We start from the raw sequence: 19,452 nt of genomic DNA on the forward strand, positions 1-19,452 counted from the left end.
TGTAAACCTTAATCACAGCCAAGAATGATCTTTTTTCATGTCATCCAGTATGATGTGGTCCATGGTTTAAGAGGCTGTGTAAAAGAATCACATAAGAATCCTCTACTCAAATAAAACCATACACTGAAATCAGACACTGATACAGTGAAGAATGGCAAAGGTCAGAAAAAAAAAAAAAAAAAAAAAAAAAAAAAAAACAGGTAGGCCAACAGGGATTTCCAACAGGAAAACAGGGATTTCCTATGATGTTATTTCTTTTTTTCTTTTTTAGAAAATTATTATATGATCTTTTTAAGTCAAGTCAAGTCACCTTTATTTAAATAGCGCTTTTTACAATGCAGATTGTATCAAAGCAGCTTCACAGTGATAACATGAAAATAATACAACAAAGTTTGTTTCTAGAATTAAATTGCGTCATCGTCCACCTTAAGTAAGGCAGATCAATAATATTGTTAAATATGAAATGTCCCCATGTCTCTTTTAAGAGATGTTCCAAATTATGATAGAAATGTCCTTATAAATCCTTTAACGCTGACAGCGTAACTTTAGAAAACAATAATAAACACGGTTTTGTGGGGCATATTCTGAAAGCAAATCCATTTATTTAGTGAGCATGCTTACAAAAACAAACCTGTGCAAAGTCTACAAACTTAACGGTGGGTTTAAACTTCTCATTCCATCAATCAGCAACATTTCAAAGACGGTCAGTAGCCTCTTGATCTCTTATTTTCAGTGGATCATACTGTACTTTACTTGCTTTGAAAAATTAGACACAATACATAGCGTGTTCTGTGACTTAACGGATATAAAGTCTTTCACATCAGTCTGCAACAGTTCAAACAGCCAGTGGGTGGTCTTGTTCTCCTCTGTAAGGAAGCTCGAGTAGCGGTCTCAAACACCTCCCGAACCCCCTCCTTGGTTTTGGCAGAGCACTCCATGTAGTCACAGGCCCCGATGCCAGCAGCCATTGTGTGCCCGTCCTCTGTTCTCACGGGCTCCTGTTTCATTCTCGACAGCTCACTCCTTACACTGTGATCGCTTCGCAAGTCTTTCTTATTAGCCACCAAAATGATGGGCACATTAGGACAGAAATGTTTCACCTCTGGCACCCACTTTTCTGGGATGTTTTCCAGAGAGTCCGGGCTGTCCACTGAGAAGCACATGAGAATGACATCAGTGTCCGGATAGGACAGGGGTCTGAGGCGGTCGTAGTCCTCCTGTCCCGCCGTGTCCCATAAAGCCAGCTGGACTCGTTTATTGTCCACTTCAATGTCCGCGACGTAGTTTTCAAAAACGGTGGGCACGTAAACCTCTGGAAATTCATCTTTGCTGAAAACGATTAAAAGACAAGTCTTTCCACATGCCCCGTCCCCAACCACCACCAGCTTTTTACGAATGTTCGCCATAAGAGTTACACGAACTGAAAGTAGCGGAATAACTAGTAAAACTGTGTAGGCGGCAGTGTTTCTGATCATTAACCATGAAGTGTCAGACTTTATAAGCACTCTGTGAGTTCCTAATATAGCAGTCCAATCAGTGTGAGGGAATGCCTCTGACTTCACTCTCTTTCCACATGAGTCAAGTGTTGTCGGGACAGTTTTTTAACAATTTCATTAGAGGAGTCACCCAAACAAAAAGCATTGTGGGATAAACACTACAGTAAAAAATATTGATACTCATTCTGGGATAATTACCAGTAAAAAAAAAAAAAGAAAAAGAAAAGAAAAGCTCATTGTCCTACATTTCATTTCCATCTATTCCATTTTTTTCACCATTTTGAATTTTAAGAACTCCCCCAAGGCCACACACACAGACATACACACAGAGAGAATAGGTGAGACTACACAAGTTGCTCTATCTTACATAATTTGTCCAAAAAAAAAACCCCAAACAAACAAAAAACACCTCCACAATGGAGAACAAATAAACATACACAAACACACACACACACACACACACTGATGGCATAGATCATGTTTGATGCCCCAGTTTGAACAGTGAAAACAGGTTTGAACATAATATAATTATATCAAATTATATCTGGATGAGCTAATTTACTCACACATCCAATTGTTTCTGATATCATGTTTGACTACACGCTGCAAGAAATAGCATGCTTTGACTGCATTAATAGAAGATGAGGCCAAAAGGCCAATAACTAGCTTGTTTGGAGGGAAGCAAATTTTCATCAGGGGTGAAAAAAGTGACAGATGCGACCCTCCACCAAGTGGTAGGCCTACTCATGAGTCAAATGGTGTCCAGCTCCTCCTCTCTGGACGTCTCATGGGGTGGTGGAGGGAGAGAGAGAGAGAGTGTGTGTGGTTGGATATTCTAGCTCCACCCATCAGGCCCAAATTACATTCGCTCCTCCTCGCTGGATGACTAATTTGTGCCTGCAGTGCGTAACGAAAACTGTAAAAAAAAAAAAAAAAAAAAAAAAAAAAAAAAAAAAAACCAAACACATACTCGCAGTCTCGCACTGCAAAGTTTTATCAGTTACTTTATTTTGTATAATTAAAACAGCTTTAAGAAGATATTTTATTTGCAATCTTTCATTTTTTAATTACAATATCATTATTTTTGCACTCAAACACAGGCCTATGTTTGATTGAATAAAAACGACATAAAAGTAATTCCATACAATAACTTACAGCCAGGGGGTAAGCTAAACATTATGTAATTATATTAAAGGACTCACATATAGAAAGTTTTAATTGCTTTCTGAATGAAAAATAGTCTTGATTTATTTTTGAATTTCTTTTTCAACAACAAAAAAACAGGTTGGGTTTTACTGTACTTAGATTTAGCCTGCCTTATATGAAATTTAGCAAAAATAAAATAAAATGTATAATATAGCCTAGTATTATTTCCTTTTTATTTGAGGGAATATTAGTAAAACCAAATATAACGTTTTCTAAATACAAAGAAAAAGTGGGGTCAGATGTTATCAATTATAAATCTAGTCAAATCTTTCCAAAATTTTCTTACATGAGCACATAGCCAAAATAAACTAAAGTTCAGCCAAGAAAATTTACCAAGAAAATGATTTATCTGTGTAAAATTTTGAAAGTTATTTTCTTAACTTTATTTACTAATAAATGTTTGTTTGGTAAAGTCCAGATGGCCATTCACAATAAACCTTCCACCAGTCTATTCCAACAAACAGTACAGTTTGAAATGGTGACAGCATCTTTTTGAAGGAAAGTACAAATAGATTTAAGATTTAAAACTCGCATGCAGGGGCAAAGAAAGTTTCCCAAATTGCAGTAACAAATAAAAGCAAAAGGGGGCGCAAAAGGTTAGTCTTCATTCAAACTCCATGGTATGAGTCAGATGTGGCATGTTAGAAACATGACGTTTAATGATTTCATTTCAAATGCAACATAAATGCATGTATTTTTGTCTTGTATACAATGTAAAAATATATATGAACTGATCAAAATAAGTTAAGCAATTTTCAACTTTTTTCCAAGTTATACAAGACAACATATTTAAAGTCAGTTTAATGTAATTTAAGTTGAAATTACTTTAAGTACAATCAACTTGAATGTTTAAAGCAGCAACTTTTTTTTTTTTTTTTACAGTGATTGTGTGGTAACAGTTTATAAAAGCAATAAGGTACTTGAGGCTAAAGGGGTTGCAAAAATGTAGAAATCTGAATTCAAACATTAACCTGCTTTGTGTGATAACCAAAACATTTAAATAATTAATTTTATTTAATAATTATTTTCAGTGGTCAATGAGTGTGTAGTGAATATAGTGTAATCAGAGTGAACAATAAAAGCTTCAGACAACAAAATCAAATGTTAGAAGAACAGTTTAATCATACATAGTCACAATTCTGCTTCGAAAAAAAGAAAGAAAATCTGTTTTCCTCATCTAACATCTGGAAATGTACATAAGGCCACCTGAAAATGTACATGACTTTGACAGTGTGACAAAACTCATATGTTCATATTTATATAATTGACAATATCTTACAATTATTTTGCTTACAAGTTAGTGGCTGCTCCAAAATACAGCACTCCTTTATACAAAAATAATTCTTGTCGTGTGAAATTTCCATGGTAGCAGGTAGGACCAAACACAGCCCCATGTTCTTTTTAATTCATTAATTTTTAATTATTTTATTCAACTGCCACAAGTCAAAATGACAATGTCAGCAGAAGGTGTCACTGCTCCAGGTACATAAAGAGGCTGACCTTTTCCAAAAACTGATTAAAAACAAAACCCTCTTGATATTGTGATGCATAAAAAGATTTTTTTAAAATAATGCTTCAAAGAAAACTGTATACATTATATTCAAAGGGAAAGGAGTGATGAATATTCACACATCAAAATGCACATTTTGCTAATTTTTTCTTCCCCAAAAAGTGTAAAAGACATTCCATTTACAGCATTAACGTTTACAAATGTACAACTGTACAGACAAAATAAAAGCAAATCACTATGCAATTTAGCCTGTCCTACATTACAACTATATATTTTTTTTCTTCTATTCAACTAATAAACTTACACTTAACTCCACATATACTACATGTATTCTACATTTATTCATATGAAGCAAAAGAACGAAGCCATTAATATATTAGCCATACAGAAAAATTGTGCAGAAGACGGCAGCCCCATGTCCATTCTCTGAAAAAGTACTCTCCTGCACTCAATTTACACAGTTGAACGCCGCACATTTGACCCGACCCCACAAACATCTCACGTTCATGAAATCAGTTCTGTTCTACACGTTCAGAAGCCAAACATCCTGGGATGACACCAAGGACAGGGACGTCGCCCACCTACCTCTAGACTTTGCTCATCTAAAAACTTAAGCGCCGTCTCCCCCCACACCCGAAAAACAGCAACAATTTCATATTTACTTGTACATAAAGAAGCTATACATTTTGCCTAAGCTATTACAATGTAAAGAGATGATAATCAGTATACAACCATACTGTTTCTAGGGCAGTGTTCAAAAAAACTACTCGATCGACAATGTTCAACAAACATGACAAAGAAAAATCATTCCGTTAAAACATTAAATCCAGACACAGCATGCCAAATCTCCCCACCCCTTCATGTCTCACAATATCTCCCATGCACCCCAAAATAGAAAAATTATTCCAGGTTTCATCTGTCTACCATGGTATCGGTCTCATAGCTGTATAAAATGGCAGGAGCTCTGGTGTCCTTAGACGTCATTCGAAACACAAAAACCGAGACAATAGCTATGTGTGGAACAGACTTGGTCAGTGGGATGTAGAGTATATTGCAGCCACACGCATGCCCTTTAAAAAAAGAAAAACACTCACACCAAAGACGGAGCAGTTAGTAAAATGAGGGAGGGAAAGAAAAGAGATGGCATGTGCAGCCACATCAAAGCACGTCCGGATGATACCACTCCCATTTAAAGGCAGCAAACTGTAGGCAGCAAGGCTCTATGATTGGTTGTGGATTTCTTAACCCAACTAACTCAATGGCATGGCAGACTTGATGTCCACAAGCAAGTTACGTGAAGATCAAGCTGACTGGTTCATTATTTTTCATCAGCAGCTTTGGCTTGTGTACCATAGTGCTAAAACAGGGCTTAAACGTACCACACTTCTTAACTGTGCCATTAAGAGGTCTGGATATAAAAACAAAAATAGAATAGGAAAATCATTTAAAAGGATCACTCAGTTTGGCCTTATAAAGTCACTTGCTGGTGTAAATTGTAAGAACTGTAAATTTTCAGCAAACTTTTTTCTACAGAGAATGTACAAGGTAAAAAAAATGTACAAGATATTTACTAGAAAACAAAAAGAAACAGTCAGTTACATCAATTACATCATAAACGAGGGTGTTGTGCTTTACCCAGGAAACAGCTTACAGACCATGCACTCTCTGGTGGGTGGGGGGTAACAACGGAGACTGCATCAGGGACTGGTCAGATGTCTCAGCGTTCTTTTCCTTTCATTTTTTTTGGTAAAACCCCTAAAGGCTATGACAGAACTCCACGGTGGAGGAGATGCCCATACCAAATGTGGTTTTGAGGGAAAGGGGCGAGGGTTGGGTGTCAGGCCCCTACATTAGGCCATTGGTGGGGCCCCCAATGGGGCCTAGGTCTGATCCGCTCTTCATGTAGTACTTCTCCAGCTTAGCCAGTATGTGTTTTCCATATGTGTATTTACGGAGAGTGGCAATATGGGGCCGGATCTGGAATTGACAACATAAATTGTTTAAAAGGCATTAATCATTCTTTTAATTTTTATACTGATTTGACAAAGCATTCTCTGCTTATACCTTGTGCATTATGATCTTGCGCTGGGCGGGCTCAGCCATGTCAATCATCCGTTGCACCACATAATTTGCATACTGGTCCTTCATCATGGTGTAGAGGGCACTGTGAGGGCCGTCCTTCTGACAGCAGACTTCATCGATGAGCAGGGCCCTCTCTGCACGGGACGAATGAATCACACACTTCTCTACAACATTACTGTAAGAGACAGACATGTATACAAAAAAAACAGGGAGGTCAATTCATTGATTCAGGAGACGTCTAAAACAACATCAGCACTGAATTCTACATAGACTTCAATGAACAGAGCTAGTGGCATTTGAAGATTCTTATCTAAGATTCTTGAGGCTTCACTCTAACATTCTATGTAACAAAGAATTACATCATGCCAAAGAGCAAAGAAATAAATCTGAACCTCAGAAAGAAGATGGCGGATGCTCATCTTAAGGGGGATAGCTATACAGCAAATTCGAAGCGTTCCCACAGTGTCTAGAACAGCTTTACCTTCCATCATAGCAAAGTACAAGGAGAGACATTGTTAAAAATAAACCTGTGTGTGGTTGCAAGTGCAAGATTTAGTGCCCTAAATTTTGGACAGAAAATATAGTTCTTAAACTGCCCTCTTCTGGACTTGAAATGTCAAGGAAGACTGTTGTGTGGGATCTTCATCGTGGAGAACTTCAAATACAATGCACAAATAAAACTCCATTGCTCGCACAGCAATACAAAGCAAGACTGAAGTTTGCCCATTAATATTTAAAAGATGGGGATGAGTTTTGGAAGTCTGTCATGTGATCTGGTAAAGCAAAACTGTTTAGCCACATGGATGTAGCTTTTGTTTGGCCAAAGAAAGGTGAGGCCTTCAACCCTAAAAAAGTGAAAGCCCATTCCAGGGCCCAGTTTTATGCCAGACCGCCATAAAAATTCATTAGGACTTTTTGGATGCAGCAGCAGCGGCGGCTGAAACAACGATGTGTCACAAGAATCCATCCAAATCCGTTAACTATGCAAATGTGTTCCACATGGGGGAAAGAAGGGTGGGGCTCACTGCAAAAAAAGTCTTCAGCCTGTATATATATCAGTCCCTCCAGAAAAACGCGATTATGCGATCGCATGATTCCATGCATAATCAGCCAAAGTCCGCATATTTATGCAGGGGACGCATTTTTTCAAATACGCCGCACTTTCGCCGCATAAATTGCAGATTTCCGTGCACAAAATATTCGGGCTTGCATGATTTCATAATCCCTGCATTTTCGGTGCAAAAAGTCACATATATCTTAGCAGAAAGTTTTACATTTACTTCACACAAGCGCAGCCATTTCCCCTGTTGCCATGGGAACGTTATGAAGTGACGTAATTACGCGACATTATTGAAAAGCTGCAAACCCCGATGAAACCATGATGAAGCCCGCAAATCGTTCTCATTTGCCAACAAACATAAGCGCAAAAGACCGCGCAAAGCAGTTTCCCAGTGTGTTACATGACAGTGGGGGCAAATTATTTTGCACTCCGTGCAACTGCGTGTTGGACCACAGGCGGAAGTCTACGCTGGACAACCACTTTGCCACCGCCAAACATTTGAGGATGGTTAAAGCAGCAGCGGAATCAGCCAAGAAAAAGCAGCTCACCTACACCGAGGCGTCAACTTCCAAAACAGTTGCTAGGGCTGAAAGAATCAAGGTCAGTAGCCTATAAGATTAAAGCTTGTAAAATTATGAAATTATTACTAACAGTAGTGTAATTTCCCATGCAAGATGATTGATTTTGGCATGAAAGAATTATGTTTTATTTGCAGAAACACTACTGTTCTGTGAAAGGCTTACTGTAAATGATTCAGTTTTATACTGCAGTTTTCTGTAGGTTACACTGGACTTTGTGTGTGTGTGTGTGTGTAAATGATTCAGTTTTATACTGCAGTTTTCTGTAGGTTACACTGGACTGTGTGTGTGTGTGTGTGTGTGTGTGTGTGTGTGTGTGTGTGTGTGTACTTGTTTTCATGACAACTGAGGACATTTTTATGATAACACACCTGCAAATGAGGACACGGGGAAAATACGTGATTTATGAGGACATTTTGGGGGTCCTCATTTTTCAAATGGCTTTAAAAACATACTAAGCAGTGTTTTTTAAAAAATGTAAAAATGCAGAATGTTTCCTGTGATGGGTAGGTTTAGGGATAGGGGCAGTGTAAGGGGATAGAATATACAGTTTGTACAGTATAAAAACCATTACGCCTATGGAATGTCCTCACAAATCACATAAACATGGCTGTGTGTGTGTGTGTGTACATAATACAGCCCAATGATACAAAAGTATTTTTCTGTTTGTACTAGATTTGTGAAAGCTGGGTTGCCACCTGCACTGCCATCAACATCCCACTCACTGCATGAAAAGTGGGATTTTCGACAGTTACCGGCGCTGTAGATTGTCGTGGAAGTTCAGGTTTACGACTGCAAACGGCAATTTACAGGCAACACTGCAAACTGTCGGAAATTGTCGGAAATTGACGTGGGACTTGCTTGCCCCGTGACCCCCCTCCCTCTAATGCTTTAACATGTAAATGAGACTGTTGTGAGCTTTACAAATGCAAATGAGGGAAGCAGGGGGAGTTTTATCCCAGGTGACTAAAAGGTATTAACTTAATTCTAAAAAAAATACAATACAATATAATATTTATTTATAACGCACAATTAAAAACAGCCAAGGCTGACCAAAGTGCTGTACAGGGCAATAGATAAAATGCAGGGCAGAAACAGGACAATAAAAAAAAAAAAAAAAAAGGCAATAGTTGTATCATAGTCAAGGGGTATTAAAAGCAAGAGAAAATAAATAAGTTTTCAAGGATGTTTTGAAGATGGAAATTGAGGGAGCTAGTCTGATATAGAGGGGTAGACTGTTCCAAAGTTTTGGGCCTGCAGTCGCAAAAGTGCAGTCGCCTCGTTTTTTAAGTCTGGATCTGGGCACGATGAGAAGACAGTGATCACTGGATCTCAAAGTACGAGATGGAGTGTACGGGCAGAGGAGATTGGTCAGATATTGGGGGGCCGGTTTGTTAAGAGCTTTATACACAAATAGTAAAATTTTAAAATCAATCCTGAATGTGACAGGTAGCCAGTAGAGTTTGAATAAAATAGGGGTGATCGACTCATATTTGCGTGTCCTGGTGAGAAGTTTAGCCGCTGCGTTTTGAACTAGCTGTAGACGAGAGAGAGAGGCCTGAGATAGCCCAAAATAAAGTGAGTTACAATAGTCTAAGGCCATCCTTAAAAATATTCTTGTTTTCTTGTTTGCCGTAAACTTGTCAGTAAGCGGCACTGTAGATTGTCGTGGAAGTTCAGGTTTACGACTGCACACGGCAATTTGCAGGCAACACCGAAAACTTTGACGGGAGGCTTTAACATGTAAATGAAAATGCTGTGAGCTATACAAATGCAAATCAGGGCAGGGGGAGTTTTACCCCAGGTAACATTTTTCTAAAAGGTATTTACTTAATTCTAAGAAAATCTCTGGTATAAATAGATCAGGCTCAGTATAGCCTAATTATAGACTCTTAAATTTTAGCTTAAATTGATATATTTAATGAAAGTAGCTAGATTAGTTACTATGTGTCATTAGCAATAGCCAATGTTATGTAAAAAAGACACAAAACCATTTATTTCAACAATTAATTTCAATCAGGCTTTGCCACAAAGGTAAAATGTGCATTCCATGCAAACAGCATTACAATCTCTTAGAGCCCAACCACTGTGCATAATACAACTGTTCACGAACAGAAGATTGTATTTGACTCATGCTGCATACACATACGCAATGACAAGAATTATGCCTACTGTACATATAGAGTTACAACTACGATTAGAGTTGTTTGCATAAAATGTACCGTGAACATTCACGATTGCCCTGTGATAGGCCACAATTTATCTCTATAAATACTATTTTCTCAATTCTGTGCATATATTTTTACTTAGATCAATTGACATGATGCTGATAATGACGATATTGTGTGTAAGTAACTTTTTTGTTACTTTTCTGGCCTAGTAGTAGTGTAAAATATACCTCGTTTCTATTTTGCATTAAAAATGTTTGTGGCCCCTTTAAGAAATCCCTCTCTTCTCGCGATACTATTCACTTGTGCTGGACGCGTGCGCGCGACCAGCAGAGAACGGAAGCCATTTTACACTGGTCAGGAGAGCTCCATGACGGTGCGTGCATCGATCGGATTCTGTGTTATACGTTCTTCTTTCTTGGTAAATATTATTCCAATATCTTTAATATGCACAAATAAGTTGTGAAGCGAAGTTAAAAGAACATTTGATGTGTACATTTTTGTTTATAGATTTATTTGGAGCGCATGTGTGACGAGTGAACCTCGTGGTGATCGGACGGTAAAGGATTGGGTATGTACGTTTCATGGTTTATGGGGGAAATTACTGATGGCATGTTTATTTGATAAATATACACATATATACATATATACATATATATATATATACATATATATACATATATATACACATATATATACATATATACACATATATATATATATATATATATATATATATATATATATATATATATACACATATACATACATATATACATATACATATATATATATATATATATATATATATATATATATATATATATATAATATATACACACACACATATACACACACTCACTCACTCACCTAAAGGATTATTAGGAACACCATATTAATACTGTGTTTGACCCCCTTTCGCCTTCAGAACTGCCTTAATTCTACGTGGCATTGATTCAACAAGATGCTGAAAGCATTCTTTAGAAATGTTGGCCCATATTGATAGGATAGCATCTTGCAGTTGATGGAGATTTGTGGGATGCACATCCAGGGCACAAAGCTCCCGTTCCACCACATCCCAAAGATGCTCTATTGGGTTGAGATCTGGTGACTGTGGGGGCCATTTTAGTACAGTGAACTCATTGTCATGTTCAAGAAACCAATTTGAAATGATTCGAGCTTTGTGACATGGTGCATTATCCTGCTGGAAGTAGCCATCAGAGGATGGGTACATGGTGGTCATAAAGGGATGGACATGGTCAGAAACAATGCTCAGGTAGGCCGTGGCATTTAAACGATGCCCAATTGGCACTAAGGGGCCTAAAGTGTGCCAAGAAAACATCCCCCACACTATTACACCACCACCACCAGCCTGCACAGTGGTAACAAGGCATGATGGATCCATGTTCTCATTCTGTTTACGCCAAATTCTGACTCTACCATCTGAATGTCTCAACAGAAATCGAGACTCATCAGACCAGGCAACATTTTTCCAGTCTTCAACTGTCCAATTTTGGTGAGCTCGTGCAAATTGTAGCCTCTTTTTCCTATTTGTAGTGGAGATGAGTGGTACCCGGTGGGGTCTTCTGCTGTTGTAGCCCATCCGCCTCAAGGTTGTGCGTGTTGTGGCTTCACAAATGCTTTGCTGCATACCTCGGTTGTAACGAGTGGTTATTTCAGTCAAAGTTGCTCTTCTATCAGCTTGAATCAGTCGGCCCATTCTCCTCTGACCTCTAGCATCAACAAGGCATTTTCGCCCACAGGACTGCCGCATACTGGATGTTTTTCCCTTTTCACACCATTCTTTGTAAACCCTAGAAATGGTTGTGCGTGAAAATCCCAGTAACTGAGCAGATTGTGAAATACTCAGACCAGCCCGTCTGGCACCAACAACCACGCCACGCTCAAAATTGCTTAAATCACCTTTCTTTCCCATTCTGACATTCAGTTCGGAGTTCAGGAGATTGTCTTGACCAGGACCACACCCCTAAATGCATTGAAGCAACTGCCATGTGATTGGTTGATTAGATAATTGCATTAATGAGAAATTGAACAGGTGTTCCTAATAATCCTTTAGGTGAGTGTATGTGTGTGTATATCAGGGTTTCCGTTGTCCGGTAATTGCCGGACATTGGCCGGAAAAAAAATGAAATGTCCGACAAAATTAAATCTCTCCGGTCAAATTGTCCGATTAAAATTGCCTAACACCGTGTCCTATCTAACTACACGCGACGCGACACCGTGACACGCGATAAAATGTATCTTTTCCATGTTAATCAGAGTTTGTCCTGACCAGACGCGATGGCGCCACGCGACATTTCTAATTTAGAAATGGTTTCTATTTTTTCTGCGACGTCGCGCTGGAACATCAAACACAAAGTGTGGCAAACTGGCAATGATAATCTCTGGTACTGTTTATGTGCTTTATTTAATGTTAAAAGCGTGAAATCAGACTTTGAATATCATTTAGTGCTCCAGCTTTGTAGCTGTAAAAGCAACAATGGATATAATTCACCTCAGATCTTGAAATTAAACAAATGGAAACATGAACGTTAAAACTGTGAACAAACAGGTGTAGCCTATTATTTGACAAAGAATGTTTTAGTAACTCAGTAGCCTATGTATTTTTAAATGGTGTAATATTTGTGAATTTTATTATGTAGCTACTTATCCATTTTCTTGCGAGTGCCGTCAAGTTTACTCTCTAGTATGGATGTTAACCGATGACTGTTTGATCGATGGTTGACCGTATCAACGTTAACCGATCAAAGTTGTCGGCGGTCGGTAAAAAAAAAGAAAAAAAAAAGTGATCTCTAAATTAGGCTATTATAGGCAGTGGACTAAACGCTACTACAGTTAGCCATCTCATTCCAAGATCTTTTTGTGTGAAGTGAACAAATCCCTCACACTCAATTTTTCATAACGCTCTCTCTCTCTCTCTGTTTTCGGTGCTGATGCAGTGACGCGTTCATGTAAACGGCACCTAAAAGCTGTCACAAAGAACCAGCAAAAGTAATGATTATGAATATGTAAAATATTGCAGTGAGACATTTTAATTGTCTATTAATAAACAAGTGTTTTCTGTGTCGGCTGCAAAGATGAAGTCTGACTCGTGATCTTCGCAGTAGTGAACGCGCCGGAGAGAAATACAGATTTCATACGGATTACATCGTTTTATTTAGTTTTGAATGGTTCTGTTTAAAAGTAAAGATTTCTGTAGATAATAGATATATTTCTATTTTTTTTAGGTGTGTGAGGCGAGTAGGCTACCTTATACGTTAAATTTCGGTTCATGGATGATAGCTTAACGTTAGCTCCAGTTCAGGCGCTGGCGCCTCCATGTCGTGATTATTTATTGTCTGCTATATTTACTTTTTATTTATTAAATCGAGAAAATTGGATAATGAAACACTGATTAAAATTAAGATACAATTAATACAAAACGAAATTCGTTTTAAAGAAAGGCTTTGTGCTTTCTGTTTGAGGTCTCTGTGAAAGTTTTAAAGCAGTCTTTTAGTGCCGCTTTGAACGGTCGCGACGCGTCCGTAATGGAGAACTGTCACGTAAGATGGTAATATTATTATTATAAATAATAAATCGTGTAATAATCCCGCCCCCTTAATTAAGAGGCGATATTTGACCGGCATATCATCAAAATGTCCGGAAAACGAAACCATTTTTTTCTAGCGGAAACTCTTGTGTATATATATATATATATATATATATATATATATATATATATATATATATATATATATATATATATACATATACATATACATATATATACATATACACACACACACATATACATTAGGGGTGTAACGATTCGTTTTAACAACGATTCGATTCGTATCGCGATTCGTGGTTGTCGATACGATTCAAGGACGATATTGGTCCATTTAGAACGATACGATCTGAAACGATTCAGTGACCTGAAATCGATTCAGTGACTTTTTAGCCAAAAATTCTTGTAAAGGAATCAGGTATCAATTAATTATGGATATAAACAAACAAGTAAACAACAATTAATGTCAAATGCATTCACATTTTATTTGAATAAAGTAGGACTGAACAATTATGACAAAAATTATAGTTGTCGATTATTCCCTTGAAATTGTAATTGTGATTATTAAAGGAGCCGTATGTAAGATTGTGGCCAAAACTGGTACTGCAATCACTTTCAAATTACTGTAGAGCGGTGTATTCCCTCCCCCTCCCCCCTGACTCGAGGTTGCCAGATAGGCTGCAGGATCCAGCAGGAACGTAGGCTGCTACGTAGCTGTGGTAACTAGAGCAGAGCTGGCAACCCCGATGCCAAAACACTACTGACTTCGTGATTGGTAGATAGGTGGAGGGTGAGGCTTCAGGCCAAAACACAAGATGACAACATCAACATCAACATCAGTTGAGGGCTGCAACTTCACTTTTTAAATGACAATATCCTGGCCGGACTACTGTTGCCAGTGATATAAGTATTTGAAATGAACATGATTTCTTAATGTCTAGTGACATATCAGGGCCATTTTATGATTAATTGAAATACATTTCTTACATACAGCTCCTTTAATTACGATTATCACAACATTGAATGATGTTTTGAATAGTTTGGCCATGGGACCCACATTTCCCCATGGTCATCAAGCCGCGACCCACCTTTTTAGGAATTATATAGGCCTATTATAATACATTTGTTTACACAAAAATTGTTGACACACAAGTTGTCTTACAAATTGTAAGAATATGACAAATACTGTTAAACAGTAGGCACTTCGAGGTTAAGCTATTAAATAGCAGTCCCAAACTAGTTTTTGTTAATACAATCTTGGTATGAGCCACCACAGTTATATAAAAATATACAAAAACCAGTAAGTGGCATTTTGTTATGGAAACAAACAACAATTAGGCTACCATGGTGATACACAATACTTAGAAGAACTGGTAAAGAAACATGGAAACTGCTCCTGATAAATAGCAACACAAATGACGTACCAATAACGTCATTTATTGGTATTTTACTTTTATTTCTTAACTTACTAATTTACGACATTGCATTCTCGTATGTCTTTTGCACTTTAGTGAAGTGATACAGCGCGCACTGGCGCATTTGCGCGTGCAATTGAAGAGTGCGGCTGAGAGACAGGAAAGTCAGTTTTTCTGAGGTGAGAGACTTTGCGCTGCTTGTTGTCTTTGCGCTGCTGCTGGCGCGTCACACTTGGCGACGACGCCACAGATAGGCAGACTGAATCGAGTAACGTTTAATGCCTTTATCATTAAAAGTGCTAAGAAAAAACATCCATATAAAGTCTGACGTGCTTAAATCCAATGCGTTATTTCCTAGTATCGATACAATCGATTCATTACCTTTTAAAACGATGTTAGATCGATATATGTCGTCCGCAAGACCAACTTGCTGAGCACAGATCGATGTAGTTAGATCGTAGGAATATAAATCGATACATCGATGTAGTTGATGAACCGTTACACCCCTAATATACATATATACACACATACACATATATATATATATATATATATATATATATATATATATATATATATATATATATATATATATACACACACACACACACACACACATATACATACACATATGTGACCCGTCACGGAAACCAGGGACACAAGTCGGCAGCACAACTTTCGAGCAAAATGAGAAAGAAGCTATTTTTTCAAAATTGCTGATTTTCGTTTTTTTGCAGAATCTGTTAGTTGAGATCACGAAGAAGCCTCTCCATGTTTGAGATAGCAGTATTGGTGTATTTAAAAGCGTACATTTTGATGTTGAAATCGGCTTGTTTTTCGGAGATTCTAGCACGCAGTAGGGGCGTGTCATCGTCGGTGTGTATTTCCATACTGAATAAGCCGGCGTGGCTACTTATTATGCAGCGCTCTGGCCAGCTTTACAGGGGGTATGACTTATCTAAATGAGATGTAAATGAGCCCTATTGTCATTCCCAGAAGGGCGAGAACTTGCCAATCTTTAGAAGCAGATTTCTACCATTTCAGTTTTTTGGAGTGCTTCAAATGGCCACAACTTCTCCAAATATTATCAGATTTCCATGTGTTACACATCGTTGGAAAGCTTGAATACTACACTTTCAGAATATGTGAATAACTCAAAATGCCCCAGAACCGACTTGTGTCCCTACTTTCCGTGACTGGTCACATATATACACACACTTTTTTATTTATTTATATATAAAATAGTATTTAGCAAAATGCTCCTCTATAGTTCCTTTTTCTAGCTAACTCAAGTTTAATTACATTGAATTGCTTCTTTTAAAGAAACATTACATGACATTGTTTACAAGTTGTGTTATTAACATCTTTCTGCACTAGAAACAATATGGTGATGTGAAAAAAACGATGTGGTGATGTGAAACGTGATGTGAAAAAAAAAATAGATGGGAGGAAAAATATCTCGGAAATAGCAAATGTTTTAAGCGATATTCCAATTTAGCGCATAAGTTAAACTTGGAGCTTTGGATGGAAACAGTGTCTTTGAAAGATCTAAATATGGGATTTAAATTTTTTTTTTTTTACTATTAATTGTTCTTGATATTGTAAAAAAAAAAAAAAAGTTTTTTACTGTAATACCATAAAACAACTACTTTGGAAAATTGGAAGAAGTGCTGTAAAACCCATTTTAAGGAAATATAAATTAAAAAATAAATTATTTAAATTGTATTAGTTATATTTTAAAATAATTTTTATAGAAAGAAAAACTTTGACCTGACTGACCTTGCAAATTTATGCTGACTCAGAGCCAGAACCTTCCCTCTGACCTCCGCCACTATCTTGCTCTTGTCCTCTGGACGCCCATGCTCCAAAACATGCTGGATCACATAGTTACCGTACTGATCCTGTAGGTGAAGACAGGGACAGGAGAGTGGAAAGGAGAAATAAAGAACATGTATAATATTACCATAACACTTCATAAATAAATAAACCTAAGACAGAACAAGAAATGAAAGACTAGTACAACAAGGTTGAGCAAGGCTTTAACCACATCCTCACAATAAAACAACTGAACTCATTTCAATAATAGGCCATTGATGAAATAATACTCCCACTTTATCCTATGATTTACCCTAATAATTGCCATTTGGCAAATAACCCTATAAGAAACCACACAGCACCCACTCAAATACACACACCAACATTTAACTGGAAGGTGGCATAAAAGTGCAAGTCAATGTCAATAGCTCAATCAAGATGTAGCATTTGGTTTAAACCCATCTTTCCTAAATCTAGAGTAATCCCTCAAATTGGAAGGAGTGGTCACTACTTGGTTTTGGGTTGGTTTATTTGCACAAGATTAGTTCAACTATTAAGGATGCACACTAGAAATCAAAGTTGTTGGTCTGAGGTGCTCTGAGTGGAGCAGAAAGAGAAAACCATTGAAAGTGCCAGAAACACTGAATTTCTGAGATTAACAAAGCAAAAAGTGTTTCATTCATATGTAGAGAGAAAAACAGACCTTACTTAAAGGCATACTAAGGGCGTACATGGTGCGATTTTTGCTGTTTTACAAGCACGCAGATGATTTTTTTCACTCGGGAGAAATCACGTGGAAATCGGTGATGCTCGCATGGTCGCGGCTCGCGAGAGGAATTACGAGCCGAGCACGTTACGAGCACCTTCTGACCTCCCGATAATTTTTAAATATGTTAAAAAAAATTCGGGGAGTTGGCCCGATTTTCACCAGCGTATAGGCTGTCCCCTATTACCAAATCATACACAACCACGTCACAGGCTAGATCAATGGGGCTATACCTCAGTGGCAGCAACCAGACAGTGTGCGCTGTATACACTGTCTCACTCTCTCTCTTTCTTTATGTTGAAAGGAATGGCTACTGTTCTCTGCTTTTCAACAAATCGTTTGAACACATTTCTGTCATTTTTCTATCTGAAGCTATAGTTGCCTGCAACATTGAAAGCTCCGGTCTCTGTGTTTAGCGCGAAAGCTCACGTGATTGGCGGCGGCTCGGGATAAAATTTGTGCAGGACAGTCGTGCCGTGTACCAGCTGCTTTGACGCGATTATCAGGTTAACTGACTCGTAACGTGTGCAATATCTCACGTCTGAGATCGAGACCGAACTCGCATCGTGTACGCCCCCCTTAAGAGAAATATCACTATTTAGTTTGACAAAAACAAACAAGGCTGTGAGGGTACAAAGAAAATGTTAGGACTCAAGCATGGCTGGATGACCCTGGGCCAACTGATAGGACTGCCACTGCCCCTACTAAGCTTCTGCTATGTTGTCTCTTTCTTACATTCATGTGCCTTAAAACCTAAGAATTTGGTTTTAGTTGACTGAACAGCATGTTGACACATTCATTCATGATAACTAGTGAGATATTTTATCTGCCATTGGCCAGGACAAACAGCATCAATTGCTCAAGCAATGGCATGAGTTCTGGATGGGACTGTGTCAGGCTGCTCTCTGTCAATTACAGTGATAAACTGTAGCCAATCATAGGCATGTCTGTTCATCAAACTCTCTGAATCGTCTCATTAGAACCAACAAAGGGCAGACATGATATAAATAAGAGCTTTTATATAGCGCTTATTTTTATAGCTGTTATTTCTGCAAATGTGCAGAACTCAGTCAGTGAGCTTGTGCTGAACTTGTAACCGAAGTGAGTGACAGCTTCAATGATTAAAAAGGGAGTCATTTTTGCTCACTATAAGGACCAATAGTCATGTACACAGAGCAAAGTAGTGAATCCGCTAAATTATTGTTACATTAAACAGTCCCCAAAGTGTGATGACTGACATAGTAATAACCATATATGATGAAAAAAGAATCAGATGTGTGCATTATGTCTTGCAGTGTAAACAAAGACTGATAATAGACCTGCCACAACAACATTGACGAAAATCAGTGTTGTCTGAGTATAGGGCTTTTCATACTGCTTTTAACCCCGAGTTATCATCGTTCTAAACAGCGTTTTTTTTATTTTTTTTATGATACTTATGGTATCGAAATTGTTATTGGTAACAAAGTATCATAAATTTTACTAGTACTGGTACAGACTATTAAAATGTTGGTCTCATGACACCACTATATACTTCTATATCTCATAGCCTTATTGTCTAACAAATAGGTATTTGTATTGAATAAGGCCTAAATAGTATCAGGATTGAATTTTAGGCAGACAGGGCAGATGGCAGCCAGGAAGGAAGAAAGTTGGGTAAGGAAAAGTGTGAGTGAATGGAACCCTGCAGAGCAAATAGCAACTGGAGAAGAAGCATCTAGGTGTTAGACACAGGCTGGTTAGGAAGTAGACGAGGATATGCCAGGAGGTTCTTGTGAGTGGGAGGAA

At 37.9% G+C, this 19,452-nt stretch overlaps 2 protein-coding genes across 10 annotated transcripts in view; both read right to left on the reverse strand.

Annotated features, from left to right (window-relative positions):
* Nucleotides 1-288: 288 nt before the first annotated feature.
* On the reverse strand, nucleotides 289-1,958 carry LOC311304969 (rho-related GTP-binding protein RhoB). Its single transcript, XM_084432374.1, has one exon. The coding sequence runs from the start codon at nucleotides 1,473-1,475 to the stop codon at nucleotides 816-818; it is 660 nt and encodes a 219-aa protein (XP_084288500.1). The 5' UTR covers nucleotides 1,476-1,958; the 3' UTR covers nucleotides 289-815.
* Nucleotides 1,959-3,799: 1,841 nt separating this feature from the next.
* Nucleotides 3,800-19,452, reverse strand: part of pum2 (pumilio RNA-binding family member 2) — a 205,034-nt gene continuing 189,381 nt past the window's right edge. For all 9 annotated transcript variants that reach the window (XM_084433346.1, XM_084433348.1, XM_084433344.1 and 6 more), the window contains 3 exons: nucleotides 16,863-16,984; nucleotides 6,277-6,469; nucleotides 3,800-6,189 (listed from right to left, as the gene is read on the reverse strand). In XM_084433346.1, the coding sequence (XP_084289472.1) occupies nucleotides 6,058-6,189; nucleotides 6,277-6,469; nucleotides 16,863-16,984 (447 nt within the window). In that variant the 3' untranslated portion in view covers nucleotides 3,800-6,057. The remainder of the gene's footprint in view (nucleotides 6,190-6,276; nucleotides 6,470-16,862; nucleotides 16,985-19,452) is intronic.

Source organism: Rutilus rutilus (genome assembly GCF_951802725.1).
Source record: "Rutilus rutilus genome assembly, chromosome: 15".
Classification (NCBI taxonomy): Eukaryota; Metazoa; Chordata; class Actinopteri; order Cypriniformes; family Leuciscidae; genus Rutilus; species Rutilus rutilus.

What these genes read in the sequence shown, in the direction of transcription:
- LOC311304969 (XM_084432374.1), bottom strand. Translation starts at nt 1,475, where the DNA reads ATGATCAGAAACACTGCCGCCTACACAGTTTTACTAGTTATTCCGCTA.